General features: G+C 35.8%; 2 protein-coding genes across 2 annotated transcripts in view; one reads left to right on the forward strand and one right to left on the reverse strand.

Annotated features, from left to right (window-relative positions):
• LOC107742584 (arf-GAP with dual PH domain-containing protein 1-like) overlaps positions 1-8,861 on the reverse strand; it is a 16,103-nt gene extending 7,242 nt beyond the window's left edge. The window contains exons 1-3 of the mRNA XM_016555624.1: positions 8,517-8,861; positions 2,759-2,889; positions 1,557-1,648 (exon numbers count right to left, since the gene is read on the reverse strand). Coding sequence (XP_016411110.1) covers positions 1,557-1,648; positions 2,759-2,889; positions 8,517-8,607 — 314 coding nt within the window. The 5' untranslated portion in view covers positions 8,608-8,861. The remainder of the gene's footprint in view (positions 1-1,556; positions 1,649-2,758; positions 2,890-8,516) is intronic.
• Positions 8,862-14,981: 6,120 nt separating this feature from the next.
• LOC107742593 (DNA-directed RNA polymerase III subunit RPC5-like) overlaps positions 14,982-17,888 on the forward strand; it is a 19,092-nt gene continuing 16,185 nt past the window's right edge. The window contains exons 1-6 of the mRNA XM_016555636.1: positions 14,982-15,219; positions 15,998-16,075; positions 16,150-16,200; positions 16,590-16,667; positions 16,751-16,866; positions 16,945-17,027. Of these exons, the coding sequence (XP_016411122.1) occupies positions 16,037-16,075; positions 16,150-16,200; positions 16,590-16,667; positions 16,751-16,866; positions 16,945-17,027 (367 nt within the window). The 5' untranslated portion in view covers positions 14,982-15,219; positions 15,998-16,036. The remainder of the gene's footprint in view (positions 15,220-15,997; positions 16,076-16,149; positions 16,201-16,589; positions 16,668-16,750; positions 16,867-16,944; positions 17,028-17,888) is intronic.

Genomic DNA, 17,888 nt, shown 5'->3' on the forward strand with positions numbered 1-17,888 from the left:
AAAGCAATGTTATGGATTATGGACTCATATTTTAGCCAGAAGCGATGCTTTAAAGTTAAAAGCGTCTTAATGCTGGATTTGTTTCAGCTTTTGTCTTCTCCAGATGTTAACTGATGGACTGGAGTGCTGTGGATTACTTGTGGATTATTGTGATGTTTTTATCAGCTGTTTGGACTCTCATTCTGACGGCACCCATTCACTGCAGAGACACTGATGCAATGCTACATTTCTACAAACCTGATGAAGAAACAAACTCATCCTAATCTCGGACGGCCTGAAGGTGAGGACATTTTCAGCAAATCAATAAATAAGTATTTTCTTGTAAAACAAGAAAAAACAAGTTTATTCTCCAATAAACTTTGTTTGGGAAAAGCTGCTCTGATGTCTGGTTGATTTAGTTTTTTGAATAAAACCAGTTGTTTTAGACGTTACCACATGAAAGACATTTAAATACTAAAATAAAAAATCAGCATATTACTCATACTTATAAAGCCTTTATGTGTTTTCTCTTTTTTTACCACATTGAGCCTTAAAATCAACACTCACCACTCATTTTACTTCTGTAAAATGACATATTTCCAAAATTGCGAAAGATCACAGTTATTTTGAACAGCTTAAACAGAGTAAAACAAATTACAAGGTAATTGTGACGTCATAATTTCACGTTTATTTCATCCAGTTATGACTACATTGGTTGTAATTGTCACTTTATTTCACAATGTGAATTTATTTCTTACTTTAAACTTTATATTACAATTACCTTTTTTAAATCGGAGAAGGAAACAGCTTTCCATCCACACACTGAAGAAACAAATCACTCAGAAATTTCTTTTAAATTTGAATATTAATTATAAAGAAACGCCAAGTAATACATTAAACAGAAAACACTGAAATAATATTTTCTAGTAAATCAAACAAATATTATTGGAGTATGTTTTACAACTAAAAAAAAACATTTTTTACAGTGTAGAGAAGGATCACAAGTAACTGAAATAGTAAGCAAGAATAGAATTAGTGCAAATTGCCTGAGGGTGCACATATAATGTACTATTTCTGAGGTTTTTTTTTTACTAATATTGCATATGAATTTAAAAATAACATTTCTACCATCATTTATTCACTGTATATTCACAATGAATTTTATTCACCTATAAAATTATCGTTTCGTCTAAAAAATAGTTCAAATGAACATATTTAGCATTTGAATATGGTCTTTCTTTTTTTTCATTAAAGAAATGTCTACATTGCATGTGAATACATGTGAACAGAATATTTTGGCCAAAAAGCCACTCATCGTGAAACGCAACCTACAAACAGGAAGGAAGTAAAAGGCTACATCACTGGACCACATTCTCGAGCCATGTGAGAAAACAGTCCCACTGACGGTTTGCGTGTGACGGCTCAAAAACCCCCACAATGTCAGAATGACCACAAGAAAGCAAACACCACCAGAGCCCTAGAGCTACAAGAATGTGAGTGCACTCAACAGTGAACAGGAAAAGAGGAGCCTGGCATAGTACAGTATTGAGGTTAATATCATGATGTTTGAGGCCTACCTGCAGTCTGTGTGGGAGGGCCGGTGATAAAACGGAGGAGCTTGCTGTTCGTACTTGGCCTTTGCCGCTTCATTCCCCATAGATGTGATAAACTAGAGGAAGAGAATGCATGGTTTACAGGCACAATATTAAACAAATAGATGACACTTTCCAATATTTGTTAACGTTAGTTAACATGAACGAACAGTGAGCAATACTTCCATAGCATTTATTAAAAGAACAGTTCACCCAAAAATGAAAATGTGCTTTTTTTTGTATTTGTTTCTTCATCAGGTTTGTAGAAATGTAGCATTGCATCAGTGTCTCAGCAATGGATGCTCTGCAGTGAATGGGTGCCGTCAGAATGAGAGTCCAAACAGCTGATAAAAGCATCACAATAATCCACAAGTAATCCACAGCACTCCTCGGATGGCCTGAGGGTGAGGACGTTTCCAGCAAATTTGAAATTTTTTGATGAACTATTCCTTTAATCTTATCTAATGTTAATCTCAACATTTACTAATACATTTTAAGATGAAAAGTTGTATCTGTTAACATTAATTAATGCACTGAACTCATGTGAACATGAGCGTTTTAATTAAGTAACATAAAAAAATTAATGTAACTTTTAAGGCACAATAAAAAGTGTTAGTTCAATTTAAACAAATCAGACCTTATTGTATATTATTATTATTATTTAACTAATTGTATTAATTTCTAAAAGATTGCATGTTCTGTAGAAAATGTGAGTGTTGCTTTCCTATGCAAATCTTGCTGCCTTGATACTGTAAAGTTGTAAGTTAATGCGATTTAATATGTAATTGTATGGGATTTTTTTGCCTGTTTCATCATCGACCAAGTGAAACGTCTGATGTGAGCATAAGCAAGCACCACTAATTATTCAGACCTGTTAAATAGGCAGTTTTAATTTAATGCTCCATTTACTTGTGCACCTCTTCATTATTCAACGGTTTGATGGCTCAGTCCATCACGTCTCTGTTCAGATTATCACAAACATCAGCTCTCTTTAGATTCCCAAGATCATGTTGAGCCCTAATGGTTTGCATCCTCAATCTTTTAAATAGGCAAAGATCCAATCAATCTCTGTAGCTCTTGAGATTACTGCAGATTTGGATGGTATTCAGAAGATCAGAAAGAGCTGTGTTTCTGCAGCACATCCGGCCCTAGAAAAAAACCCTGCTCGTGGATCGTCTGTGACTCACCTCGATTTCTTTATCTTCAAATGTGTCCTGCAGCACTGACTTCACCTGGCTGAGGCTTTCAATGCTTCTGTGGATGAGCGAGCATCCCTGACACACGAACACACCCAGCGTCACGGACACCCAATCCGGCTCTGAGGAAGAAAGAAGGAAGGAAGAAGCTTTACAAATATGTGAGGCGCAATAACTGCATCCCAATTTGCATACTTAAATGAAGTATGAACTTGCGGGTGAAGGGAAAGAAACTCATCCTTTCAAGTGTGTAGCAAAAGAAATACTCCACTCTTGGGACATAATATTACACCATCACTCCCAAAATTTGAGTGATTTGAATTGCATATAAAATTTCCATGCATTTGGATTGCACAGGTTAAACATAAACTAACTCATTCTTTTTTTTTCACATTGCATTGATTATAATTGCATTTAAAAAGTCACCAGCAAATGATTTTTGTTCATTGGAAAATGATCAAATGCAAAATGATACTATGTTGCTTCTCGCATGTTTCGCAACACTTTCCAGTCACTTTGTCCAGTCACTGGACAAAGTGAAATGTCCAGTGAGTCGCACTAAAAGCATGTTCAGTTCAACTGAAACTGATGAACATGAATCTGGCAACATTTATTATGATGGTTGTTGTATGTTTTGCAGAGTTTAATGCTCTATCACGTTTGAAAAGAACGTAACTAAACCTGACCCTAAACCTAACCGATAGTGTAAATAAAAGCAAACGTGAGATAATAACACATGTGCTGTAGCAACCATGTCATGTTATCTTGCTTCTACAAGTCTCTGAGCTCTTTTATGGTGACTGGTGTTTGACGGACTCGTACCCGAGCGCTTCTCATCACAAGTGCAATGCTGCACCGGGTGCGCTACCGAGCAAGTTTACTACATCAGAAAAGACACACATGAGATGCAAACATCAAAATGTGTTAGTTTACAAATTATGCACTATGGTAAAAGTGTTATGAGCTCATAACATAGTATTGTGCACAAAAATCAGTCTTTATTAATCTGCCACTGTAATCATAATCTGTGTGAAAAGGAATAAAGGTTGTTGGTGTTTTACTGCCACTAGTGTTCATTTCAGCTGGGTACGTTTTTGGTAGAAAGTAACACATTTTTCCAATGAGCCTGGGATATATTAAACATGTCTTTATGTGCTCTATAGAAGAAGTCAAATGCATTTGAAACAGTGAATAAATGATGATAGAAATTTTATTTTTAAATTCATATGCAATATTAGTAAACTCAGAAATAGTGCATTATATGTGCACCCTCAGGCATTTTGCACTAATTCTATTCTTGCTTACTATTTCAGATAATATGCAAATTGGCACACAGCCAATAAAGTCATAGCTATACCATTTATTTTTACATGCATCTATAGACAGACCTCTTGCGGAGGCCAAAATACTGAACACTAACCGAGGAGAACTGCAGCAAAACCTCTTTAACAACTGGTTATGTCTGTGTGTTTCTATTCCCTTCACGGTTAAAGCTGAGGTCTAAGTGGTTTAAAAACTACATGCACACCACAGAGGTTACAACAATTAAACCTGTAAGTCTCAGATGAAATGTTCAATATAATACGAGGGCGACAGGAAGGTCTGTAATGTCACCTCCAGCTCACACATACACGCTCTCGCTGAACACATGCACAAACAGCTCACATTTGTGTCACGATCTCAGAGAAACTGTGAGTTTGAGACACTTCAGGTGCGAGTGTTGCTAAACGCTGGGAACTCCTTGAGTCGAGCAGCCTGAGGCTGGCAAATGGGAGTGTCGACTGTGACAAAACTGGCAGAAACAGAAAGTCAGGTTTTTTGACTTCAAGTGACGCAATCCATGAGAAACCGTGTCATACGAGTGTGTGTCTAACACTCAGTGTGTGAAAAAAACAAAAAAAAAACAGTGAGGTCATTGTTAGAAGGAGAAAGAGGGGCGATTGGAGAGAGCAGCAGAAAGGAAGAAAGAAGATAGAGAGGCTTGTGATCGAATGAAACGGACTTTGTTTTGCCTTTCACCCACTTTTAATTTGTATTCTTGACGGGTTATCTGCTGATCAAGGTGTGGCTCCGTCAGCGACCAGACTACACACCTTAAAACCAGCTGCCAATGTGACTGGTTACTCATATACTCATAAAGTTACCAGACTGTTTCACAGCTCGTTAAACACATTCGTGAGCACAATGCCACAGATTTGTTTACACTTAGTCTTAAAGGCACAGGGATCGAATTATTATTCACTGTCATTGTCTACACACTCTTACGTCATTCCAAACCTGTATGACGTTCTTTCGTCCGTGAAACTCAAAATGAGACATTTTGAAAAATGTGCTGCTGCTCTTTTCAATGCAGTTACACTTAAGCCTGAACGGACACAAAAGCACCATAAAAGTGCAAATACAACAACTTTATACACTATCTATACACTATAAAAGTGGTAACTGGACGTTGTTACTTTAAAGAGCTATTTCTACATGATTCAACAACCCACATTAAGTAGTTTTAGTGGTATAAATTTATGTATTTAGGTTGATTCAGCAATATTAGATCATATTTTTGACTTGAATAAAACCAGTTAATTTAGATGTTACCATTTTTAGATGTTACTGATTATTAACTGAAATAAAAAATGAAATATTCATGTTAACATATTAAAATTTTAACTTATTTTATTTCAGCTAGTTGGCATGCCAACATTTCCCATTTATTGTTATAGTGGTTGCACTTTATTTTACAGTACGTGTACTTATGTGTACTTACAATGTACATACCTAAGAAAGTACTGGGTAATATAAGGTGACTGCATTGGTTAAGGTTAGGTTTAGGGGAAGGTTCAGGGTTAGTACCTTGTTATTACCCAGTTATTGTAATCACTATAATAAGCACACAGTATTTACATGTGGAACAGGACTGTAAAATAAAGTGCTACCGTTATAGTTATCATTCTTGGTGTTTAAATCAGATTTGAGAATGAATCATACATAACACTTTTGTGAACCGGTCAACTGGATCGACAAAAACAACCAGACTGGAAATGATTCAAACTGGCCTGACTACCTTCAAATGTGGTTTGATTGCTCAGATCACAATACTTTACAATAAATATAAAGCATTTGTGCCCTGTTTGCAGTTGCGTGATCAGATCACAAGTGCAAAGTTGTGAATACTAGTGTAAACGGCGAGTGGATGATTTGCATGTGTGTGATGTGTCAGTCGTCTGTGTTTGTGTGTGTGTGTGTGTGTGTGTGTGTGTGTGTGTGTGTGTGTGTGTGTGTGTGTGTGTGTAATGTGTCAGTCGTGTGTGTGTGTGTGTGTGTGTGTGTGTGTGCGTCTGTGTGTGTGTGTGAATATAGGCAAAAAGTGTCTGTGCTGTGTGAGAGCAAGACAGAGATAGAGTCTAAATCAATTAAGTAATTAAGTCTAATCAACTAAGACTAAATCCAAGCTGAAATGATGCAACGGATTATAAATGATTCCCATGATGACATATTAACAGTCAAGTCAAAGTGATTTGTGCACATTGTTTCAAAGCAGCTTTACAGAAAATCATGATGTTAAAACGTATAATATCTTGATATTTTCATGCCTTACAGTAGCATTTAGCAGATTAGAGCTGGACGATAATATAGTCACATTTTGTAATGTTATAAACAATCAAGCAGTTGAGATTCGCAATATACTGTAGCATATATCACTTTATCTGAGTGTACTGTATATATGAGGAAATATCTATATATATATATCCAGATCAAATGAAAACAGAAAATTTAATTCAAAATATTAACAAAACCTGATCAGCGACACTCACGCTCATGCATCTTTCTTGTCTTCCATCATTCAACACATGCCTGCTTACACATATACAGCGAAAGTGTGGAAAACAGAAGTGTTGACGACGTGGTCTACTTTTGCTCTAACCCTGTTCACCCTGAATCATCTCAAGCGTCTATCGTGTGTTATTCGTGCCACATTCATTGGTCTGTCTCGCCTTGTTATACGCCGTGTAAAGCACCTGCAGTCGTAATACAGTCAGGAAATCCCAGAACTCTCTTGTGAGAGTCACCATATTATTAGAGTCTTAATAGGACGGTGTGTATGTAAGCGTTTGTGTGTGTGATACTGTACCGAAACGCTGCAATGCAGAGAAATAGTTACAGTATGATACTGTATTCTGAAGGAATTCACATTTTGTTGCCCAAACTCAGCAAACACACACTTGAAAAGATGCTGTGCAGGTAAAAGACCTGAGAATACAGCTGAGTCACCCACTCTCTGTGACACACACACACACACACTCTCTCACACACACACACACACACACACACACACACACACACACACACACTCTCTCACACACACTCTCTCACACACACACTCACACCCCTGACAACACCCCTCAAACCCACCACAAACTCATGTTTAACACCTCATGTGTGACTCATGTGTGCTGTGTGTCACCTAACCAACACGGTGTGTGTGCATGGGTTAGTATACAGTGCAGAAGCACCATATTATTATCATCACATCATGTGGAAACACACACACGTCTGCTCCTGAAACAAGAGCTCAGAGACAATCAAAGCTCTATGTTGTTTCCCTGCGAGGCACACTGATGACATGTGACTGGAGCATCATACGCAATGCTGAATCACATTAATGACACTGTAGAAGTCCCCCAAATGAAGACACAAACATGTGGTCACCGCTAAAGATTCCTGTCACTGTGTAACTAATAAACAACATTCATTTGGCATGAAATTACTTTGGAGCAGCTTACACGCGTTTATCGCTATGGCTATTAAAGTGTACATAGCAATTAATAATATAATTAAAAATCAATGTTTCATAAATCAGATTAAAATATGAAACATATTAAAGAATAATGATTTATATTATATTATTATATATAATATATACTATATATATTATAAATTACCATATTATACATATCTTATTTTAATTTTAATAATATAAAATAACATTACTATCCTTATTTAAATAAATAATTATATTTCATAGAATTTTAATATGAAGTGAACTATAATATATATATATATACATATATGTATAACATACATAATGCTAATTATTATATTATTGTAATTTATGCTATATATTAATATATTCTAAATTACTATATTGTATATATCATTTTTATTTAAAAAAATAACATAATATACTTACATTAAAAATGTAAGTATAAATAGCAAATATAAATTCAAATGAAATATTTCATAAATCCAATTAAAAACATGAACTATATAAAAATATAATGCTATTTATTATATATTATAACTTAACTTGCTATTTCATGTATATTTTATTTTTATTTTAATAATACAATGACATTACAAAATGCTTAATTAAAAATGTAATCATAAATAAAAAATATTAATAAAAAATATAAATATACTATAAAATGTCATAAATCTAATTAAAATAAATATAATAAAATCATATCATATAACATACTTTATATAAATAAATTTTCTTTTGATAATTAAAATTGTAATAAGAAATAAGAAATATAAATTAAAATAATATATAAACATAAATATGTTATTAATAGGATGAAATAAGTATTTAAATATATTACAATTATTTTATTATTAAAATATCACATTTTACATGCATCTCATAGCATGTGTAGCCTGAAGTGTCACGCGTGCTTTGGGCCTTTCGCAGCTGATGCGAGAGCGCGAGCGGCGCGATGCAGCACGGACAGGTGTCCAGGTGAGATGCTTTTACCTGCAGCGCCGCAGTCCGCGCACGTGTCGTTACCGGCTTGCTGCCGGAGATCGCGCAGGAGGCAGCTGTCCCGCTCGGCCTCTCTCGCCATGACTCGCCGGAGGCACGGATCGATTCGTCTCCGCGGTCGGCTGATCTATCGCGAGCAGGTTGATGAACGGAGCAGCGACGAACACGTTCAGATGACCGCAGGCGCGTGTAGCTATGAAGCCCGAGGCTGTGAGTCCACTTAGTGATGGGATAGCAATGGGTAAAAATATAGTCTTTGTCTTCGCGCTCAAGGTTCTGGCGGTGGAGAGAGAGAGAGATCCTTTTCTTTCACTCTAGAGAATTTATCAGCGTCTTATCGCCTCCCTCCCTTTATTCTGCCCACAAACCGGCTGGAGATACAGAGACCCCTAGCGGCGAGTTTCGGAATCACTCGAGTCAGAACGCTTAATTACACGCTGAAGAACGTCTGCTTGTCAAACATGTGGTCTGTTTTTTTTTTCTTTCATATTTTTCAACATATTTGATACTTTCAATTCATTTTCCCATCGGGATTTTAAAAACGTCTTCGTTTGGATGTTATAAGCCATGAACCAAGGGGCGCAAATCTGGTCTGACAGGTGGAGGGGAAATAGTCCGTTTTAGTACCATTTTAATATGCAATGGATTATCAAAATGAGAACAACACAAAGAACATCATATTTTCAGGAAATTGTTATTATTAACATAATTTAAGGAAAAAAAGTTATTGTTTTCATTGTTTTTGACTCATGTAACATTGCAATTTAATAAATGACAGGGGCCTGCGACCAAATGGTTGCATTTTGCGATCATTTTTTTCTGCCAGTGCGACAAATGTTTGCGAGCGCACGCACTGATGGTGCATTTTACTTTTGCAAATCGCTGCCATTTCTGTTGCATATGAGAAACATCAAAAGCATGACGAAACAGAAAAACAGATGTGAAAAAAACACATGTTTGAGTTATTTCACAATAAACAAATTGAAATTGTAGCCTGCATAGTTTGTGCAATTACATTTATTTAAATTGAACGTTACATTTCCTATTGATCACGTTCTATTCTGTAATGTTAATATGAATCATACACTGTCAGAATAAAAAGGTTGCATTTTATGCGTGCAACAGTCTGTCACTGGCAGTCCCTTATGGCAGAAATAGTCGAATGTTATTACATTATTAATTTCAGGGATTGTACAACCTTCTGAAAGAGACATTCAAGCACTTTGCAATGGCTTTCAAGCTTTTCACAAAACTATATACAGCACTTTAAAGCTCTAAAAATGATCCAATTTATTTAATGGGATCCCATTTTTAATGAGAGGACCAACATATACTTTGTGGTAAACAAACACTTCTGTAAAATAAAAAATAAAAATACTTCAAATTATCACTATAACCAGTAGATGGCAGCAGAGGAGCACTTATTGGTTTATTAGTCATTCATCTCTACTTTTTGCTTTATATTTTGAAATTATAAAATCTCTATTATAAAATATCTAATAATCAAGAAATAAAATTTTGTCAAATTTTGCACTTTTTGTGTATGAAGTAAGAAAAGTCACAAAGTGCCTTGAAAAACATTTTTTCTTCAATTTGCAACTGAATCACACAATTAACAATATTCTCAATATTATTATATTATTATGACGGTATTGTTAAAATGTGTTGGAATGTTCAAAAAGTACTCATACACACAATGAAATCATGAGTTTTATGTCAAAAACCAACAAACAACAAATAAAATTAGCAGCGCTATGCACTTTTTGTTTGCATAAACATTAAAATATTAATATTAAAAATTATGGCCAAACAAAAAAATCTAGGTTGGGTGACTTACAACATAACATGTTATCTACTAACAAGTACTGCATGCACAAATAAAGTTTTATGAAATGATAAACCTCACATTTAACTCATTTTTAAGAAAATGATCAAAATCATAAATTCTAGGCATTTTATCTGCTCCATAAACAATTTCACATAGACTGCCTTATTAGCCAAAGTGTTGAGATTTTTAGAATACACATTAGATTGTTTTCAATATACCAATTAAGATTTACAACAAAAATTGATCCGATTTTTGCATTGGTCTGAACAAAAAGGCAGACAAAACTGGATAAAACTTGATGGCTTTTATGAAGGAAAGAACGATAAAGTTGTTAATCGATTGTATATGCCTCTGTTGAATATTATTTAGTTTAACATCGGAATTTCTGATCAAAAACTACATTACCCATGAGTCTGTGAAAAATTTCCACCAATCAGGGAAAAGAACCGCATACTTCCATGAAGCATTGCAAGTGACAATGAATAAATACAAATGTATTGACTTAAAGATGATGATTATGTATTTATAAAAATATTTTAGGTTTGTTTATTTATTTAAGCAGTTTGAGAGATTGATGGGAGTGGGCCGTTCTTACAGAGCGATTTGCCTGTTTCTATGATGTGATTGGTGGAGATTTTGCAGGCTCATGGGTAATGTAGTTTTTCACCAGTAAATCCGCTGTTTAAAAATTATATTTGAAAATTTGAATTTGAAAAAAAAAACAGGTCTAACTTTAAAGGTTTATAAATTATTGATAAAAATAAATTCCTGCATGGAGAAAATGAATGGGACTTTTTCTTGTTTTGCAGACCTAGCGTGTTCATATTTGATAGCAACAAATATAAATAAATATGTCAGGTAAAGATATGGGATTGATTCTCACCTGCTGCCATTTCTGACTGTAGGCTGAGCACAGAAAATCACCTGACAAATGACCAAAGAACATCCATAAACACTCAAAAGTCAGAAATGCTCAAACAAATTCGTCCATTATGATGGACGTTTGAATTTAATAATTTAAAATTAAAAAACATTTTGCACAATAAACCATAAAATATATAATTGTTTTATAGGTTTTTTTTTGTCTGATTTCATTCGCAATAAACTATTAAATATATTTAATATATAATTAAATATATAATATAATAAATATATTAAATATATATTAAATATATAATTGATTTACAGTTTTTGTCCAATTTGATGCACAATAAACCATAAAATATATTAAATATATAATTGATTTATAGTTTTTTTTGTCTGATTTCATTCGCAATAAACTATTAAATATATAATTGATTTATAGTTTTTTTGTCTGATTTCATTTGCAATAAACTTTTAAATATATAATTGATTTACAGTTTTTGTCTAATTTTTTTTTGCACAATAAACCATAAAATATATAATTGATTTATAGTTTTTTTGTCGAATTTGTTGCACAATAAACCATAAAATATATAAATCATTTAGTTTTTGTCCAGTTTGACACAATACACTATAAAATATTTAATTTCTGCAAAACTATTAACATATTGTTGCCACCACATAAAACTTTTGTGTGTATCCAGTAATTTCAGGAAACTAGTCGATGATTCTATGAAACAAAACCTCTGGACTGTATAAATGAGGCTTTTCGATTGTCACTCAAAATCAAATTCACATTGAAGTATATTCATGGCTTTGATTCAAGCTTTAGCTTTTGAAGTTTGCAGCGCTGATGGTCAGAGCTCTCGATAAGCTTGCATTGTATTCATGCATCAGACTGAATGAGTTTGTGCATGAATCAGCATGAGTTTGTGGATGGACCTGTCTGTCTGTCTGGATGACGAAGAGGAGTTTCCTCCGGTTAGCTTTCAGAACAGCTGAAGAGTCTCCAAACACCTTTCACTTTAGTCAGGCTTCACTGCCGTCGGATGGCATCTTTGAGGGACGCGGATCGCTGCGTGAGCTGAGGGGCGTTGTTAGGCACGAAGCGGAGTGACTAAAACCCCCTTAGCTGTTATAAAATCACTGTAAACCACGGCTTCACGGGGCTTATTTACGGGGGTTATTCCATATACGTAGCAAGGTTTCACAGAATAAAACAGAGCAAATAAAGTGTAATGATATTAATAAAAACAGTATTCTTCCACCAAACAATGTAGCTCCTCAGAAACAGTTGTGGTTGCAACAAAGTGGTTGCCGAGCAACACACAGAAGTAAACGAAGGTGTATGTTACTTTGTAGAGTCATTTACAACAGCTTTGAACGCGGCTCAGCCAATCAGAATCAAGCACCGGAACTATCAGTTTTATAAATAACGGGCTGGATGTAGATTGAGGGATTCAGGGTCACCAGCTCAGGCGAACCTTGAACTAGAGCAACTCATAGATGTGCGTTTAATTCATTTGCCAATTCTAACTACGACTGTGAACTCATATTTTGGCTATGTGGCTAACATGCTTGCTATATTAATATGAAGAACAACTATTGTGAACAAGATGACTGAACTGATTTTTTAGCCCAATGAGTGAAAACAAGTCAAAACAAGCTCAGATTTTGAAATTCATTGTTTGCAATTTGTGTAAATAAGCAGTTTATAAGTACAGTATGAGCAGCAGACCTTTACAATAAAAGCTGTACCTCCATGTCGATACATTTTAGTGTTGACCAGATTAAATCTATTCGTTTTTAGGATTTAAATGTGCATAGGAAAACTACATGCATTAATGTGTCCTTTACACTGTTGCTGATTTGAATATGGGACCGTAACCTAATAAAATAAAGTTGCCGAAATGAAAACTAACTGTTTGCATGTTTGTGCTTTGGATGATGTGCTGAAAATATAGAAACTGAACATTTAAACACATGATTCACACAAGTTATTTGAATTATTTATAATAAAGAGACCATCAATTGAAGCGAGACTATAGTAAACAGGTAAAACCATGTCTGCTTAGTTATGATTTCTGTAAAACCATTTTGTTGTGAAATCACTTCTTTTCACAAGAGCAACTAGATGAATGATTTTCCATGACCGCAAACATAGTAAGCTCCCTACATAGACAGTATCTTCACACACTCTCTAGAGCTGCATCCCAAATGACGCACTATACACTATGTACTTATACACTATGCACTTAAGCACTATCTACTTATACACTATGCACTTATGCACAATCTACTTATACACTATGCACCTGTACACAATGCACTTATACACTATGTACTTATACACTCCACCTATACACTATGCACTTAAGCACTATCTACTTATACACTATGCACCTGTACACAATGCACTTATGCACTATCTACTTATACACTATGCACTTATTCAATATGCTCTTATACACTATGCAATTATGCACTATGGTCTTATGCACTATGCACTATGCTCTTATACACTTATGCACTATGCTCTTATACACTATGCACTTATGCACTATGGTCTTATACTGTATAAGACCATAGTGCATAGTGTATAAGTTATACACAATGCACTTATGCACTATGATGCTCTTATACACTACGCACTTATGCACTATGCTCTTACACACTATGCACTTATGCATTATGCTCTTATACACTACGCACTTATGCACTATGCTCTTATACACTATGCACTATGCTCTTATACACTATGCACTTATGCACTATGCTCTTATACACTATGCACTATGGTCTTATACACTATGCACTTATGCACTATGCTCTTATACACTATGCACTATGGTCTTATGCTCTTATCTATACACAATGTACTTATACACTATGTACTTATACACTGCACCTATACACAATACACTTATGCACTATGCTCTTATACACTATGCACTTATGCACTATGCTCTTATACACTATGCACTTATGCACTATGGTCTTATACTGTATAAGACCATAGTGCATAGTGTATAAGTTATACACAATGCACTTATGCACTATGCTCTTATATACTATGCACTTATGCACTATGGTCTTATACACTATGCACTTATACACTGTGCACTTATACACTATGTACTCAGCCATGTAGTGTATGAATTATATAAGTTTATTTTGTCATTCATAACCTCCCCCTTAGCTACGTAATTAAAGCTGCAACAGTTGAGTGGATTTAGTGTCCAACATTCCACACTTTATTTTTTCGGTTATTTGAGTGCACTTTTTCTTTTTGGAATTTTCAGTGTGAACGCACAACTCGCACTATTAATACTACAAAGCATCATAGTAGACAGTATCTTCACACACTCTCTAGAGCTGCATCCCAAATGACGCACTATACACTATGTACTTACACACTATGCACTTATGCACAATCTACTTATACACTATGCACTATCTACTTATACACTATGCACTTATGCACAATCTACTTATAAACTATGCACTTAAGCACTATCTACTTATACACTATGCACTTATGCACAATCTACTTATAAACTATGCACACTATCTACTTATACACTATGCACTTATGCACAATCTACTTATAAACTATGCACTTAAGCACTATCTACTTATACACTATGCACCTATACACAATGTACTTATACACTGCACCTATACACAATGCACTCATAGAATAGTGCATAAGTACGCGATTTGGGACGCGCCCCCAGGCGTCACAGCGCTGGATTTGTGACGCAGCCGGCGCGTCGCGGCCGCAGTGCATGCTAGGATATGGCGAGCGCACTCAGCTCCTCCCCACGTGTTTGAGCGACTGCAGCGCTGCGAGCAGCATCATCTCATGCAGACTCTCACAGACAGACTCAGAGATCCTCACACCGAGCAGCGGGAGAACATCACGGCAACAGCGCTGAGCTTGGAGCGCGAGCGTCAGATCAGATCTCCGCTGCAGTGATTTAGTGGACCGGCGAGGCCTCGGTGAGTGTGTGTCAGTTGTGTTCACAACATGCTGGCGGTCACAATGTTGCACCAAAAGTTTCATACGTATAAAAACATGTCTATAATCGCATACGGATCGCTAATGAAATGAGTTTGCAAGCTGCTAACTCATCTTAGCATGCTGTTCCGTTTGCGGACTCCGGCAGAGTCCCTTCATCTGTGCTTCAGTTCAACATCTTTACTTTTACTAGTGTTTCATTGTGATCGTGTGTGTTATAAAGTTGCTAGCTGATCGTGTTGCATCAGTCACTAAACATGAGTCGCCTGGTAAATATCAGGACAATTAGTGATTGATTGACAGTTACAAATCATAAGGGTCAATTTTTCGAAATTGAGATTAATACATCATCTGAAAGCTGAATAAATAATCTTTCCATTGATGTATGGTTTGTTAGGATAGAACAATATTTGGCTGAGATACAACTATTTGAAAATCTGGAATCTGAGGGTGCAAAAAAATCTAAATATTGAGAAAATCATCTTTAAAGTTGTCCAAATGAAGTTCTTAGCAATGCATATTACTAATCAAAAATGAAGTTTTGATATATTTACGGTAGGAAATTTACAAAATATCTTCATGGAACATGATCTTTACTTAATATCCTAATGATTTTTGGCATAAAAGAAAAATGTATAATTTTGACCCATACAATGTATTGTTGGCTATTGCTACAAATATACCCCAGCGACTTAACACTGCTTTTGTGCTGCAGGGTCACATACATATATATATGTGTGTGTGTGTGTGTGTTTGCAGGTTTGAAATCCACTAGCGGCGGTTCCTCCGGTCTTCATTATGGCCAGCGGAGATGATGACGATCCAATTATACAAGAGGTAGACGTGAACATGCTGGACTTGTATTGTGTTGTTTCTAGCATCTGTATCGTTCATGCTCTCTCTATTGATAGATTGACGTGTATCTGGCCAGAAGTCTTGTGGAAAAGCTGTATTTGTTCCAGGTAAGAGTGACAGATAATATTCATGCAGGAGAAGGTTAGAGTTGTTATTTTTGAAATGCTGTTTAGTGACAGCCAATGAGATGTTCAAAGTTCAGGGTCAGTAAGATTTTTAAGTCTCTTCTGCTCAGCAAGGCTGCATTTATTTGATCAAAAATACAGTCAGTCGTGCTGCACAATATTTCTGTGATGTATTTTATTTTTCAGGATTCACAGATGAACAGAAAGTTCAAAACAACAGCATTTATTTGAATCTTTTGAAACATCATAAATGTCTTTACTGGCATTTTGATCAATTTAATGCAGCCTTAATCTTTAAATATCAGCCTGTCTGTCACTAGTTGCATAACTGTAGTCCCTGTTGTTCATGTTTTTAACCTCTTCTTCTCCAGTACCCAGTGCGTCCTGCTTCTATGAGCTATGATAATGCGGCGCATTTGGCAGCCAGAATTAAACCCAAGCAGCAGAAAGTAAGCAGGCTTTCACTGCTCGTTTCTGACGTTTCTCCTATCAGACCGCACAGAGGTCACGTTTCGTTCCTGTCTACTTCCAGGTTGAGCTCGAGGTGGCCATGGACACCATGAGTCCGAACTACTGCCGCAGTAAAGGCGAGCAGATCGCGCTCAATGTGGACGGCACGTCTTCGGAGGACCCCAGCGTCTACTCGATGTGAGGAACATCAGCCTTTCTGCTGCTTACAGCCGGACTTTGCTGTTCGTAGTTTTAATCCTTTCCTTCTGCTTAAAGGAAAATGATGGACAAGCAAACGTTCTCCTCGATCCAGGCGACCACGAACACGTCCCGCTTCGCTGCGGCTGTGTTTCACAAAGGTTGGCTTTCGCAGGATCTCAATTAGCATGTGTTTGGCTGGGCGGTATATCGAGTTTGTACGATATATCGATGTTTTCTTTATAAGCGATTCGATATGAGGCGATACCGTTTACAGTAGTTTGATACGAGCGCATCGGGACACAGACTGAGTTGCTGCGGAGAAAGTGCATGATCCAGTTTGTTCTAAACATGTGACAAGCTTCATATTAAGGGCCTTTAAAAACTGGTAAGACTTAGTTTATAGTTTCGTTTCGCATATTAGTTTATTAGTCATATGCTCTGACAGAAAGGCTACTCGCGCTGTTTAATGTGTTTGAGAGATGTGCTGTCTTCCTGAATGCAGAACTTACATTTCACAGGTATATTCTCCGTCTGTAAATGTTAGAAATATTTCCATCTGTCAGGAGTGCATGAGCCTATTCTCCGCTAAACTTCACAGACTTCAGTGAAACAGACAGAGCTCGATTAAATAGGAGCGCAATAATTCTGACTAAAATATACATTTCGTTGAAATATTTGAAGAGTTCATTTGCAAAAACCGATAAACGCCACTTTAAAAAAATAAAAAAAGAGCTGATTGTCGTGCATTATTCTCCACATACAGCGCGATCTGAACCCTAAACACGTTTCGTCAAAAAAGCCGGTTTTGTCCACTTTCAAGGCATCGAGTTCACGTTTTACTGCAGAAAATAATAATAATAATAATTGTGTTATCGGTTTTTGCAAATGAACTCTTCATTTGTAGTTGGACAATAAATGTGACATGTAGAATTTTAAACCTACAAGCAAGTGTATTTTTATGATAGCACTGACTAAAATGACTATAAAGGAATAAACTAAATAGCTTTACTCAACTCATT

The sequence above is a fragment of the Sinocyclocheilus rhinocerous genome, unplaced genomic scaffold, assembly GCF_001515625.1.
Source record: "Sinocyclocheilus rhinocerous isolate Xijiao unplaced genomic scaffold, SAMN03320098_v1.1 scaffold706, whole genome shotgun sequence".
In the NCBI taxonomy this organism is placed as follows: domain Eukaryota; kingdom Metazoa; phylum Chordata; class Actinopteri; order Cypriniformes; family Cyprinidae; genus Sinocyclocheilus; species Sinocyclocheilus rhinocerous.